The sequence below is a fragment of the Cajanus cajan genome, chromosome 6 (assembly GCF_000230855.2).
Source record: "Cajanus cajan strain Asha chromosome 6, NIPB_CcT2T_4, whole genome shotgun sequence".
NCBI lineage: Eukaryota > Viridiplantae > Streptophyta > Magnoliopsida > Fabales > Fabaceae > Cajanus > Cajanus cajan.
The window spans coordinates 39248260-39260633 of NC_138522.1; the positions used below are offsets into that span (position 1 = coordinate 39248260).

Consider the following 12374-nt stretch of genomic DNA (forward strand, 5'->3'; position numbering starts at 1 on the left):
AACACACATCGAAACGTTAAACCAAACAATCAGTATTGAAACTGAAAAACAAATAATTTAATAATATTGTCAAACATTTAAAATAACAAAAACAATTATAAATAATAAAGTTCAAAAACTCTTGTATATTATAAAATAAAATTAAATAATATTTAAATAAATTACAAACGTATTAACATAATATTTATATTAAATAATTCAAATATAATACATGCTACATTATGATAAAATTTAACAAATATAATAATAATTTATACGTATACAGTATTTTTTATACATAAATGATTAAAAAACAAAAATGTAAACCAAAAAATCAGTGCTAATAAACCCATGTGACCCTTCATGTGCTTTGCATACATACACGTAACCATTTCAAATTCGAAACTGCCCAAACCACGATGAAAACACCATAATTACACGTTCTACAAAATGAAATTTATTTTCAGAAGTGGCATACAAAGCATCTCATCGTAAAGGCCAAAACAACAATTTTTTCTTCGTCTTCCTCTGCCAAATTGGTATTATCCATTGAAGACAAACACTGAAATTCACCACCTTTGTCTTTGCAACGGTAAACAACATCTACTTGTATCGTTCTATTTTATTCCAAACCCCTTCATATTTCAACTTTATTTTTTTAACTTTTGTTTCTTAACACAAAAATATTAACAACACTTAAATGTATGTTGTTTTAGCTTTCAGTAAGTTTGGGTTTTTCATCATTTTTTATACTGTTATTATGAACAAAACATTGACTGTAAAAGTGTTTTGTTCGTCCCATGTATTGTCTTTGTTGCATGTTGTATATTAAATAAAAAAATTTATAATGCAGAAAATGGACCCTGTTATGAATTCTGATATGGATAACATAGTGAAACAGTTCAGATGTCCGTTATCACCAAATAAGGTTATCTTTTTTTATATTTTTTCTTTGCAATTGGATATAAATGATTTAACAGTATATTCAAATATTAATATTAATACTGATTCTTCGTTCAATTGTTTTGTTATTGTTAGGATCGAATTTTTATAAATGCTAACTTTTAAAGACACTGGAATGGTAAGATAGATGTAGGCGACTGCATCATAACAGACCCAAACGGGAATACGTTTAAACTTATTTTGAAAAATTTAGGTCAAACTGTTGGCATGTTTTATGGGGTAAAACAAATTGTAAATTTCTATGGTCTCACATCCGAACACATAGTTGACTTCTAGTACAATGACACTAACACTTTTCATATGCGTATTTATAATTTTGCTGAGGAGGAAATATGCTATCCTCCGTTGAAAAAAGAAACCAACAACACTTCAACAAATATGGGGTAAACTTTACATACTCATAAACCCCAATGTATTATTATTTTAATACTATTTGTATTTTGTACTACTAAATTACACTTTTCATTTTCTCAGCATCGATACTGTCAAAATTATGCTACCTGAAATTCAAAAGGAAGATTTACTTGACAATCGTCAAACATTTCCACCAACCCAACTTCAATCACATCCTGCAACCCAACTTCATAAACATCCAATTGCTTGGTTTCCAACCATCAGCAAGGCCGCTTCATCCGGACGACAGCCTTTGGTGAGCAATTACATGAATTATATTTGTAGTTATTTTTTTATTAAATCAATTATATGTTTATGACCAACACCTTGTACTTATTGCGTTATTGCAGTATTTTCCAGTAAAATATGTTGATGTCTGGAACATTAACAACTACAAAATTTCTGTCTTGATTGATGAGCATGGAAATATGGTCAAGTCTGACATTAACAGGAAGTCTAGTAAGCGCAACAAAAAGGAGTTTTACCTGGGCAAACAGTGGGGTCAGCTAATTAAGCGACAAGGATACAACCAACACCAAAAGTTGAAAGTTGAAAAACTCAATCACCCTAATTATTTAGTTTTAAATGTTCAAAAAGCTTAACTCAGTAGTTTATATTATACTTTTATTGGGGCCGGCTTAACGATTTATGCTGCCCGGATTCCTTCTGTTTTTTCGTACACTGTTCCAAGTCAATATTTAACATTTTGTAATTACTTTATTTGGTACTCATACTTTAATATTGTCATTCTTTTATAACTAATTTTTATGTCTTTCACTAATAGTTGCATGAATTGGATTATGTACTTTGGTTCTATGTTCGCCAAATATATATTTGGTTCTATGAGACTAAACTCAACCATCGATAGTCGATATTAATGTGACTCAAATCCTAGTCACACATTGCTTCTCTTTGAAGGTCACACGAAATAACAATACAGGTCGACAATAATAAAGGTTTGTTCATTATTAAATTTAATTTTTATTTATTAATTATTATTAAATTTTTATATCATTTATTTTATTATTACTCCGATGCATGTTTATATTTTTTACTTAAATTTTGTCAGTATCATTATACCAATAAATCACAATTTTGGGATTAGGTTCATGATATATACACCACCTTTTGTTTATAACTACACCTCCTTTTTGAAAAAATTAATAAAATTTCAAAAATGTTTTGAATTTTTTTTGTTTTTAATTTATACTTAAACATGTACAATATTTATTTTAGTACTTTTTTTCTATACATCTTCCCTATTTTTTTTTCTATTTTTACACGCACCTTCTTACCTTTCCATCTGTATATATAATCACCCTTCGGATTATACTTTTCACAGCCCAACAACATACCACAACACCAACCTCAATCGCAACTCAATTTTTAGATTTGGGTTTATAAATTATTTTTAAAATTATACTAATATAATATTATTTTCAACAAATAACCATACTACAAATCATTTTCGAGTATTGGTCCCTAACTCCATCTATCAACCACCAAAAACACAACATTATATTATTATGTGTAATTTATTTTAATATTTAACATCATCTGTTAAACATATTATCAATTGGTATTTCAATAATATATGTTATATATTATATAATTTTTTTTAAAAATTTGTTGTATGCAATTTGAAGGAAAAAGTTAAAAAAAAATGGCTTATTTATGGAACGTCAAACGAGACAGAATGGAATGTAAAACGAAAGAATCAGAATGATTACTCATGACTGTCATCACTCATCAACCGATTTGACCCTTCACTTGGTTTCCATACATACACCTATGCATTTAAAAATCCAAAACCCCAACGCAGTATCCAACGATAATAATTACAATTACTGTAAATTCATATTTTTTTTAATTCATTTAACAAAAGTCCAAATTCAAAATATCAAAACACCAATTCACAAATAAAGTTACACAACAAAAAATCAACCTTTTCATATTCTTCCTATTGCGTATCCGTAAACCCTAAAATCCATTGAACACAATCAGCCAACATCAGTCACTTTACACACACAAAGTCGGCAATACACACACAAGTGCCATCATTTCATCATTCTCTCGACCCTAAACAAATACAAGACAACAACCCACTTTCATCTTCTCCGAAGAATCATCTTCTCTGAACAATCATCTTCTGCCCACAGTCATCTGAAAAACTTCAAAATCCTTGGTTAGTTAACTTCATCATCTTCATTATCGTTGTTAAGGCACAAAATTATTTTCTTTTTAGGGCTTAATGTTTATCATACTTTACTTGATATAAAAACCAAAACTTTACATGTTAAATTCGTCCATTACAGTGTTCTTCGTCTGTATTGTCTAATACAAAATAAAAAAGCACTGTTCTTCATTGCATGTATCCTTAATAATCATTTCATACATTGCATATATTATTTTTGTCAAAGGTTGTTTTTATGTCAATGGTTTAGGGTTTATGTTCGATTGTGGAATTGAAGCCTTCAATTTACTTGTCTTTGTTCCTGTTCAAGACATATAATGGACACTTTTAAAGACGCTGATCAGGAAAACCCACCAACACACTTCAGATCTGAAGTCTACCCAAATAAGTTTAACTTATTTTATGTTAAATCAAATTCAATAACAGAATTCCAACGTATTCATAACTTATGTTCTTCCATATTTTTGTTTTGTTTTTCTTTAGGGTCGCATCTATTTAAATGCAAAATTTTACAACTATTGGATCTGTAAAATTGAACCAGGCGAGTGTCTGATTACAGACCCACAAGGAAACTCCTTCAAGGTTTACCTCAAAAATTTATGTAAAACTGTTGCTATATTTAACAAAGGCGTAAATGACATGATTGATTTTTATGGTATAAAAAACAAACATATTGCTGAGTTTTGGTACAAGGGGTTTAGGGTTTAGGGTTTAGGGTTTAGGGTTTTGGTACAAACGAATTTAAGTTGCGTATCTATACTGCTGCTGAAGAGGAAATATCCTATCCTAAAATTAAAAACGAAAGAGGCCAAAGTTCTAAAAGGTACATATAATCCTAAACTATATTTCATTAACTTTAATTTATTCATTATTTATTTATTTTTTTATTAATATGCACTTTGAATTTTCTTAGCAAGGTTAATGTCCCACTTCTCCACCCTAAGAATGAGATTATAGATTTAACAGAGGTTGATTCACCACCACCCGAAGAACAACTTCTACAACTGCCTTTTCCAACAGATCATATGCCAACACATCCTGTTCCTTGGTTTCATACTATAACAAAATATGCGGCGACTGGAAGACAACCGTTGGTATGGAATTACATCATTGTTTTTAAATTAACAAAATATTTTATTTCTAAAATCAATATACATAATGATGTTAATAATTCACTTTCATTCTTATTTCCAGTATTTTCCGGTCAAATACGTTGATGTTTGGGGCATAGACAATTACAATTCTTGTGTCTTAATCAACCAACATGGACAGATGGTTGAAGCTGAGATTAAAAAAACATCAACACAGCGAAACAAAAGGGAGTTTTATGTTGGCAAGGAATGGGGGCAGCTTATTAAAGGCCAACAATACAACACAGGCATACGACTTAAGATTCAAAAACTTGGAAACTTCAAGTTCCTGATCCTCCATGTTACGAAACCCTGACTTGGCCTTCTTATTTTATGCATCTTTTATAACTCTTTCACTTCATTTTACTGGTTCTGTATCATGACATTGTGGTTTTTTTATCAGTATCCCAATTAACAATCATGACAATTTCACGGTACTTTTAAAATCTATTTAACTTATTGCGTAATTTAAACCAACTTCATTTTTTTTACAGTATTATTTTTTAATTTATATCATAATTGGTTCCTGATGTTTTTTAAAATATGTTTAGGCTTTTATATATGTTTAGGGTTTTATATATGTTTAGCCTTTTATATATGTTTAGCCTTTTATATGATCGTCATTTCAATCACACGTTGAGATAGGTATTTTCATCATACGAATATAACAGGGTGTTACATTTTCTCATTCCATTCTTTGATTGCATCATTTTAAGGGATAAATACAATGATGTGCTTCAGATTGTTTTTCAATCTACATTATGTAAATCATACTTACGAACCAGTGGTTTTCTCCCTTACTGTTGGATTCTTTGTTTCACTTTATAAGCAAATTGCACATCCATGACACTTTGTTGAATTAACATTCCTTATTGGTGTCTCTAAAGATTAATTTATGGTTCAACTTCAATTATTTTAGTAATTTAAAAATAATTTGTAATAAATGTAATAAGCTGACGGATAATTCTTGACACTGTATTTGGTAGTCGGGATATATAATACGATATGATTTGAGAGTAACATATGATAAGACCATCATAAATTATAATGTTATTCAATGTTGGTGCAAACCATGTTAACAAATAAAATAACAATATTATATCATATGTTTTCTATTTAATATAAACTAACAACATATGATAAAAATTATGTTTAAAAACAATTTGTATTTCATTAAAATTATATATAACTTTTTAGAAAGTAATTTATAACTTTTTATTTAAAGCAATTTCAAAATAATTTTTTTTTAACTATATTATATAAGTTTTTTTTTACCTACTTATTTTTCCAACTGGTTAAGGTTTGAATTTCAAAAAAAATGTATTTATTTAAATTAATTTTTTTAACTATATAAAACTAAAATTAAATGTATATCAACGGCTGCATAAATTAAATAAACACTTGTATTCCACCGGACGTCGGACGCAGGGATTGCAGTGTTTTGAAACACAACGAAAATTACAAAAAATTTAAACACATTACAAATTTCATAAACATAAATTATTAAATACAATCAATTAAAATAATATTAAACAACTAATTACAATACAATCAACTATATGCATATTATATATACGACGTTTCCGGTAACCTATAGGCACGTTAAACGAAACAAACCAAAACCCATGTCACCCTTCAAAATCGTAATATCCATTGAAGCCATTCACCCAATAATTTCAGCAATAAACCCCAATTTTGGGATTACACTTTCCACCTGCCAACAACATACAACAACACCCTCAATGGCAATAGCAACCCAATTTTTTCAAAAATTCAAAATATATTGGTTTCAAATTCAAATATTTGTATCTTTAAATATTCATGTATCATAATTTCATTACTGAATAATATTTTCCAACTACAATTAAATACAATATAAAATAAAACTCCTGCATAAATAACAACAAAAGTCACATTCATCTAAATTTTCAATCCAAACTATGTGAATTCATGCATTTCCATTCTACTGCAACCGCCATCAATCGTATAAAAAACCTGCAAATACAATTTAATAACAATTATCAGCAATCCATTAGTTCCAATATTACACATACACAACTAAAATAATATAACATCATACTAATACAATAAAAATTAACTTACTACTTCTCATACACCTACAATAACACACTTGAGTTACTAATTCATAAACATTACCTGCATCACTGAATGCTGGAGATAACGACACTTCATAACTATATATTGATTCTGACTGTGAAACAGACATGTCACCAACCCCATTATCAACTTCATCGCATTTGTCAAACAAATCTTCAATGTACTCATCTTCCTACAATGACAACATTAAACACATCACATCTAACTCTGTTTTACAAACAAATATATAATTTTAATATAATTTATATTCGTTACCTCTTCATTTTCGTAACCTACGTAACTTTCTTCAAATTCAATACTCATTCCACGTGTGCTTTGTTCCATATCATCCAAATTCTGTTGTCTTCCACACGTTCTCATGTTATGACCTATTTGTTTACACAAACTACACTTATTACTCTTTTTTGATTTCCTACCTTTGCGCCATGAACCTTCAACAACACACCTTCCTTTACTTCTAGCAATGGCAGGATTTCTTATCACTACACTTAATTCATCATCCAATGCATTGCCTTCTTCGGATTCATCACCTTTTTTACCTCTTATTTCAGCTAATTCATTTACAACTTTATCCCTTTTATCAACATAATCATCATATGTTTCACATGCCAAAGTACTTAGCTCTTTAAAATACTCCATTAATGACAAGTATCTAGCATCTTTCTCAGAGTCCCACCTATGTCTACTAACATTGCCCTTCACTTCATCCTTCGCAACCTTAGTCCACCTTTTTAACACCAAACATTTAGGTAACTCTGATAAATTCAGATGAACCAACACTGCAAGTATATGATCACATGGAATGCCGACTGATTCCATTCTTAAGCACGAACACTTCAAATCACACGGTGTTGATTGATATGACACATGCCATTGTTTGTCAATCATTTCATATTTTCTCACTATGTATATACAACAACCAAATGTCTGCTTGCAACCAATCACCCTCATCAAAGATGAACTATGAAGCTGATCACGAAATAATTTTAGTATTTCTTTCGTATAACACTTTGCCCCCGATAGCTCAAGGTTATGATAATCTGTTTCTGGAACGGGATCACCATGAATTGATGCAAAGTCAGCTTCAACTTCCCTATAACGCATATAACTCACAAGACGATAAAATTGTTGAACAAACTCTGTCAGATTAATCTTCGGATGAATATATTTTTTCAACTCAGAATGTAATCCTTCACACCGAGAAGTTGCCCTAAAACCACCAAAGAAAGCCCCTCTAATATAAGCTGTACACCACATCTTCCTCTTTTCAAATAAGTCTATAACCCAAGGATGATCATGCAACTCAAATTTGTTCAACATTTCAGACCACTTCTTTCGAAATTCACCAATTTCATACTCACCCAACATGCATTTTCTTAGATCCTTTGTAAATGCTGGCTTCTTAATGCTAGTTGTCGCATTCCTTAATAAGTGCCATGCACACAATCTATGCTGTGAATTAGGAAATACCTTTCTTATCGCATTTTTCATTGCAACATCACCATTAGTGATAATAGACATTGGAGACTTTCTTTTCATGGCTTCTACAAATTGCCCAAGTACCCATATATATGTTTCTACAGTTTCATTTGAAACAATAGCACTCCCAAATAATATCGTATGATTGTGATGATTAACACCAGAAAATACAACTACAGGACATAAATACTTATTTTTCCCATAGGTTGCATCAAATGCTAACACATCACCAAAAACTTCATACTCCATCTGCATCATGCCATCACACCAGAACAAATGTTGCAATCTGTTTTCCTCATCAACAGTGTGACCAACATACATTAAAGGATCACTGCGTTTTAAACCATTCAAAAATTCCAGTGCACATTTTGAATCCAAACCTTGCAACCTTCTTTGCCTTCCAATTTGATTGTATATGTCCTTTTTACAAAAAGAAAGTCTCTCATACCCTCCAGGGTGATCTGCAAGTGACCCATAAACTTGAGGAGTACTTATGCCAACTTTTCTCATTTTATTCAACTGCATTATATCTAACTCACTCATATCTCTATGAGAAGCTAACATTCTACAATACTTATCTTCCAAAAAACTATGGTTGTGGTCATCCACAAAATATGTAATGTACCATAGTCCACATCTGCTATCAATATGCACTCTTAGTTTTGCTTCACATCCGCACCTTGTCTCCGGTGTTTGCTTTCGCTTTCGATTCTGTATGTTCAAACCACGGTTATCTCTAAATCCTTCCTTGAAACAAACAAAGGTTTGTTGTAATTTTTCCCCCTTAATATTTCTCAAAATCTTGCTCTTTCTTGCGGCAAATCCATTAACTTTTGCAAACCAGTAATAAAATAAATAAGCCATCTCAACACTTACAAATTGAACATTCCTAAGCTCATGGGGACTTAAATGCAAATCTAAATTAAAAATATCATCCAAAGTAGAAACTATCACCCCGTTTTCACTGTCAAAAACCTCAAATCTTCCTTCATTAACAACATTTTCCACTTCTTCATCACAAATTTCATGTAAATCAATAACCAAATTCTCATCTTCCTCATTCTCATTTATATTATCTTCTCCTTCACTTATTCCTTCAAAATTAAACACCCCTTCATTTATGCCTTCAAAATTATCTACTCCTTCATTTATGCTTTCACAATTATCTACTGCTACTGCCACCTAAAAAGTTTTAATCCTCAATTAAAGCTTTTCAGAACATCAGAAAATTAAAAACAATATCAACCTTCATCATCACACTTATCACACACATGACACAACGCAATATTAAAGGATACAACCCTAAACATGACACAAATGTCACTTACCTCTATACTTGAATTCTCAAACTCCATTCTACTTTCACGTTTAATAACAATAAGTCAATCTATGAACATCAAAACACTTCCGTAGCAGTTAATCTCTCTATTAACTGTACACACGAGAAACAGATGTATCAACAAAAATCCACATACATATAAAATCAAATGCAAAATAAACAAAAAACGTTAACCTCCAAACGGATTCTTTTGTACGCCACACTTTAGGTTTCAACAATAAAAAAAATCGATTCATCACCTCTTAAACCTAACAAATCTTCGCACCGGTTGCGGAGTACCACCAACAACAACGGACGGGCCGCCGGAGGCCCACTTCGAACAGATCCACAAAAGGACCACGACGCCAATTGCACCTCGTAATCGGAACTGCCACAACCAAAACACCACACCCTAATAAACCTTAAAACACAGACAAATAAAAATTTTACAAGGACTACTTTGCAATATATTACATCTTACTCATTATATTATAATCTGAACCATTCAATATTCTAATATTATATCTACGGTCATCATAAACCTTACACATGCAGCACGGATGGACCACTTCTCCAACTTCCTTATCAGAGACCACCCAGATTTACGGTTTATAATCATGCTGCTGTTCAAGATTTATTTCCTTATTTTCATTTCTACAATCTTGTTTCTTTGCTTCTTCTACTAAATACTAATTCAATAGCCCTGTCAAGGGTTTTTTCTTTCTTTCTTTTTTCTATTTCTCGTTGTTCCTTCTATTCCTTTCCCCAACTAAAAATACATAGCAAGACAACTGGCTTTTCACCCGCATGAGATATATAAATTGAAATGTTAATTAAGGATTTGGTCTCAATGAAAATATATTTACATGGATAGAGTAAGTCGATAAAAGACAAGTTAATATTGTTTAAAACAAATATACATATCTTTCATCAATTTATTAAAAAAAAGAAAAATTTCTTTGACGAAAAGAAAGTAGATAACGTGAATGTCTACTTCATTTTTAAGGTTGAAGTAGGCAACAACGATTTCTAATTTTATTTTTCAATTTTAAAATTCGACTATAGCTTGGCTAGCTCCTTTTCATGGTTTACTCTTTTTTTTTTTTTTTTTGCTAAAAATCTATTTTGGTTTCTTATAATAATTGTTTGTTTCAATTTAGTCTCACTTTTTTTTTAGTCTCAATTTGGTCCCTAATAAATTAATTGGTTGCAATGTCGGACTTCTGTCAAAATTATTTGAACGGAGTTAATTGTTGGCCACGTGGATGCCATAGATGCGTAGGTGGATGTCACGTGGATGTCAATCCCCTTGAAAACACCTGGAACCAGAATGACCACCAGAACGGCCCGTTCTGGGTGCACTCTTAGTGTGTTAATTTTGCATCTGAAACGGGCCGTTTCAGATGCAAAATTAACACACCACCAGAACAACCCGTTTTGAAACCAGAACGACCCGTTTTGAAACCAGAACGACCCGTTCTGAAACCAGAACGACCCGTTTTGCTTTCAGAACAAGCCATTCTGGATTCGGAACGGCCCATTCCAAAACGCCAACTTTTTAAGTGAGAACAATAGAATATTCTATATTAATTTTATTAAAAAATATAATAATTTTGAAAAATATTTTTTATGGTAAAAATTTTAAAATTACTTATTTTTATAAAATACAATTGTCTTATAAATAGAGTGATAACTTTTCCTTTTTCTCTTTCGGTCTGAAAAAATATTTAAGTGTCACTTTATAATTTTTTGCAACTTATTTAAAATTAAAGGAATAAAATGATAGAAATTAATAGGATAAACATAATAAAATTATTAATTTATTTTCTTTTAGTGTTCTATAAATTTTTACACTCATTTAAAACAAAAATATTTTATATGTTAATTTGAATTAATTTAACGAAGTATCATATGATTTTTAATTTTTTAAAAAAATTTATAAATTTGATATATACATGAAAAGCTTTTTAATTTAACAATTAAATTTTTAAAAATTTGATATAGAACATTAATTATTAAGTAGAATAAATCTATCAAGCATAGTTTTAAAAACCGGACCGGTCATCGAACCGGTTAAGGTACTGGGTCAGTGGGTCAAAGGTTGAACCAGTGAGTCATTAGTTGAACCGCATGACTCGATTTTTATTTATTTTTATTAAAAAAACATTCATATTAAATATATTTTATACTTATAAATATTAATAAATTCATATCTTATTTAAAATTTCAATTTTTATATCTTATTTAAAATTATTTTTATTTTTGTTTTGTAAAAAAATACATAAAAAATTACATGTTAAACGGTATATTAATACAAATTAAAAATATAAATAATATGTACATATATAATATGCTAGCAATTAATATCACAAAATAATATATGTAATATTTACATAGATATTATATTATTAAATATATAATTTAAAATTAATAATATACGATAAAAGTTATTTAAGTTATATATATTGCAAAAAAATATATTAGACCAAGTAGTCATTGTTATATTTAATAAGACTCCTTACTTTTCCATTAAGAGATTCAATTTTCATTATTATTTTTGTGGTTTATGGTCCCTTAAAAAAATTTAAAAAAAAAAAGAAAAAAAGTGGTTGAACCGGTTTGATCCACCGGTTCACTGGTTGAATCGGAAAATTGACCGGTTCAATCCGGTTTGAAACAAGTTGACTGCATAACCGATCCAACTTAGGATTCGGACCGGCTGGACCACCGGTTCCCGGTCCAACCGGTCCGACCGGCCGGTTCAGTCCGGTTTTTAAATCACTGCTATCAAGACATACTC

The 12374-nt window shown here is 30.2% G+C and overlaps 1 protein-coding gene across 1 annotated transcript; it reads right to left on the bottom strand.

Moving 5' to 3' along the window:
• Positions 1-1203: 1203 nt before the first annotated feature.
• On the bottom strand, positions 1204-10181 carry LOC145959061 (protein FAR1-RELATED SEQUENCE 5-like). Its single transcript, XM_083077037.1, has 2 exons — positions 6817-10181; positions 1204-6654 (listed from the first exon to the last, which is right to left on the bottom strand). The coding sequence occupies exon 1, from the start codon at positions 9118-9120 to the stop codon at positions 6979-6981; it is 2142 nt and encodes a 713-aa protein (XP_082933163.1). The 5' UTR covers positions 9121-10181; the 3' UTR covers positions 1204-6654; positions 6817-6978.
• Positions 10182-12374: the final 2193 nt, after the last annotated feature.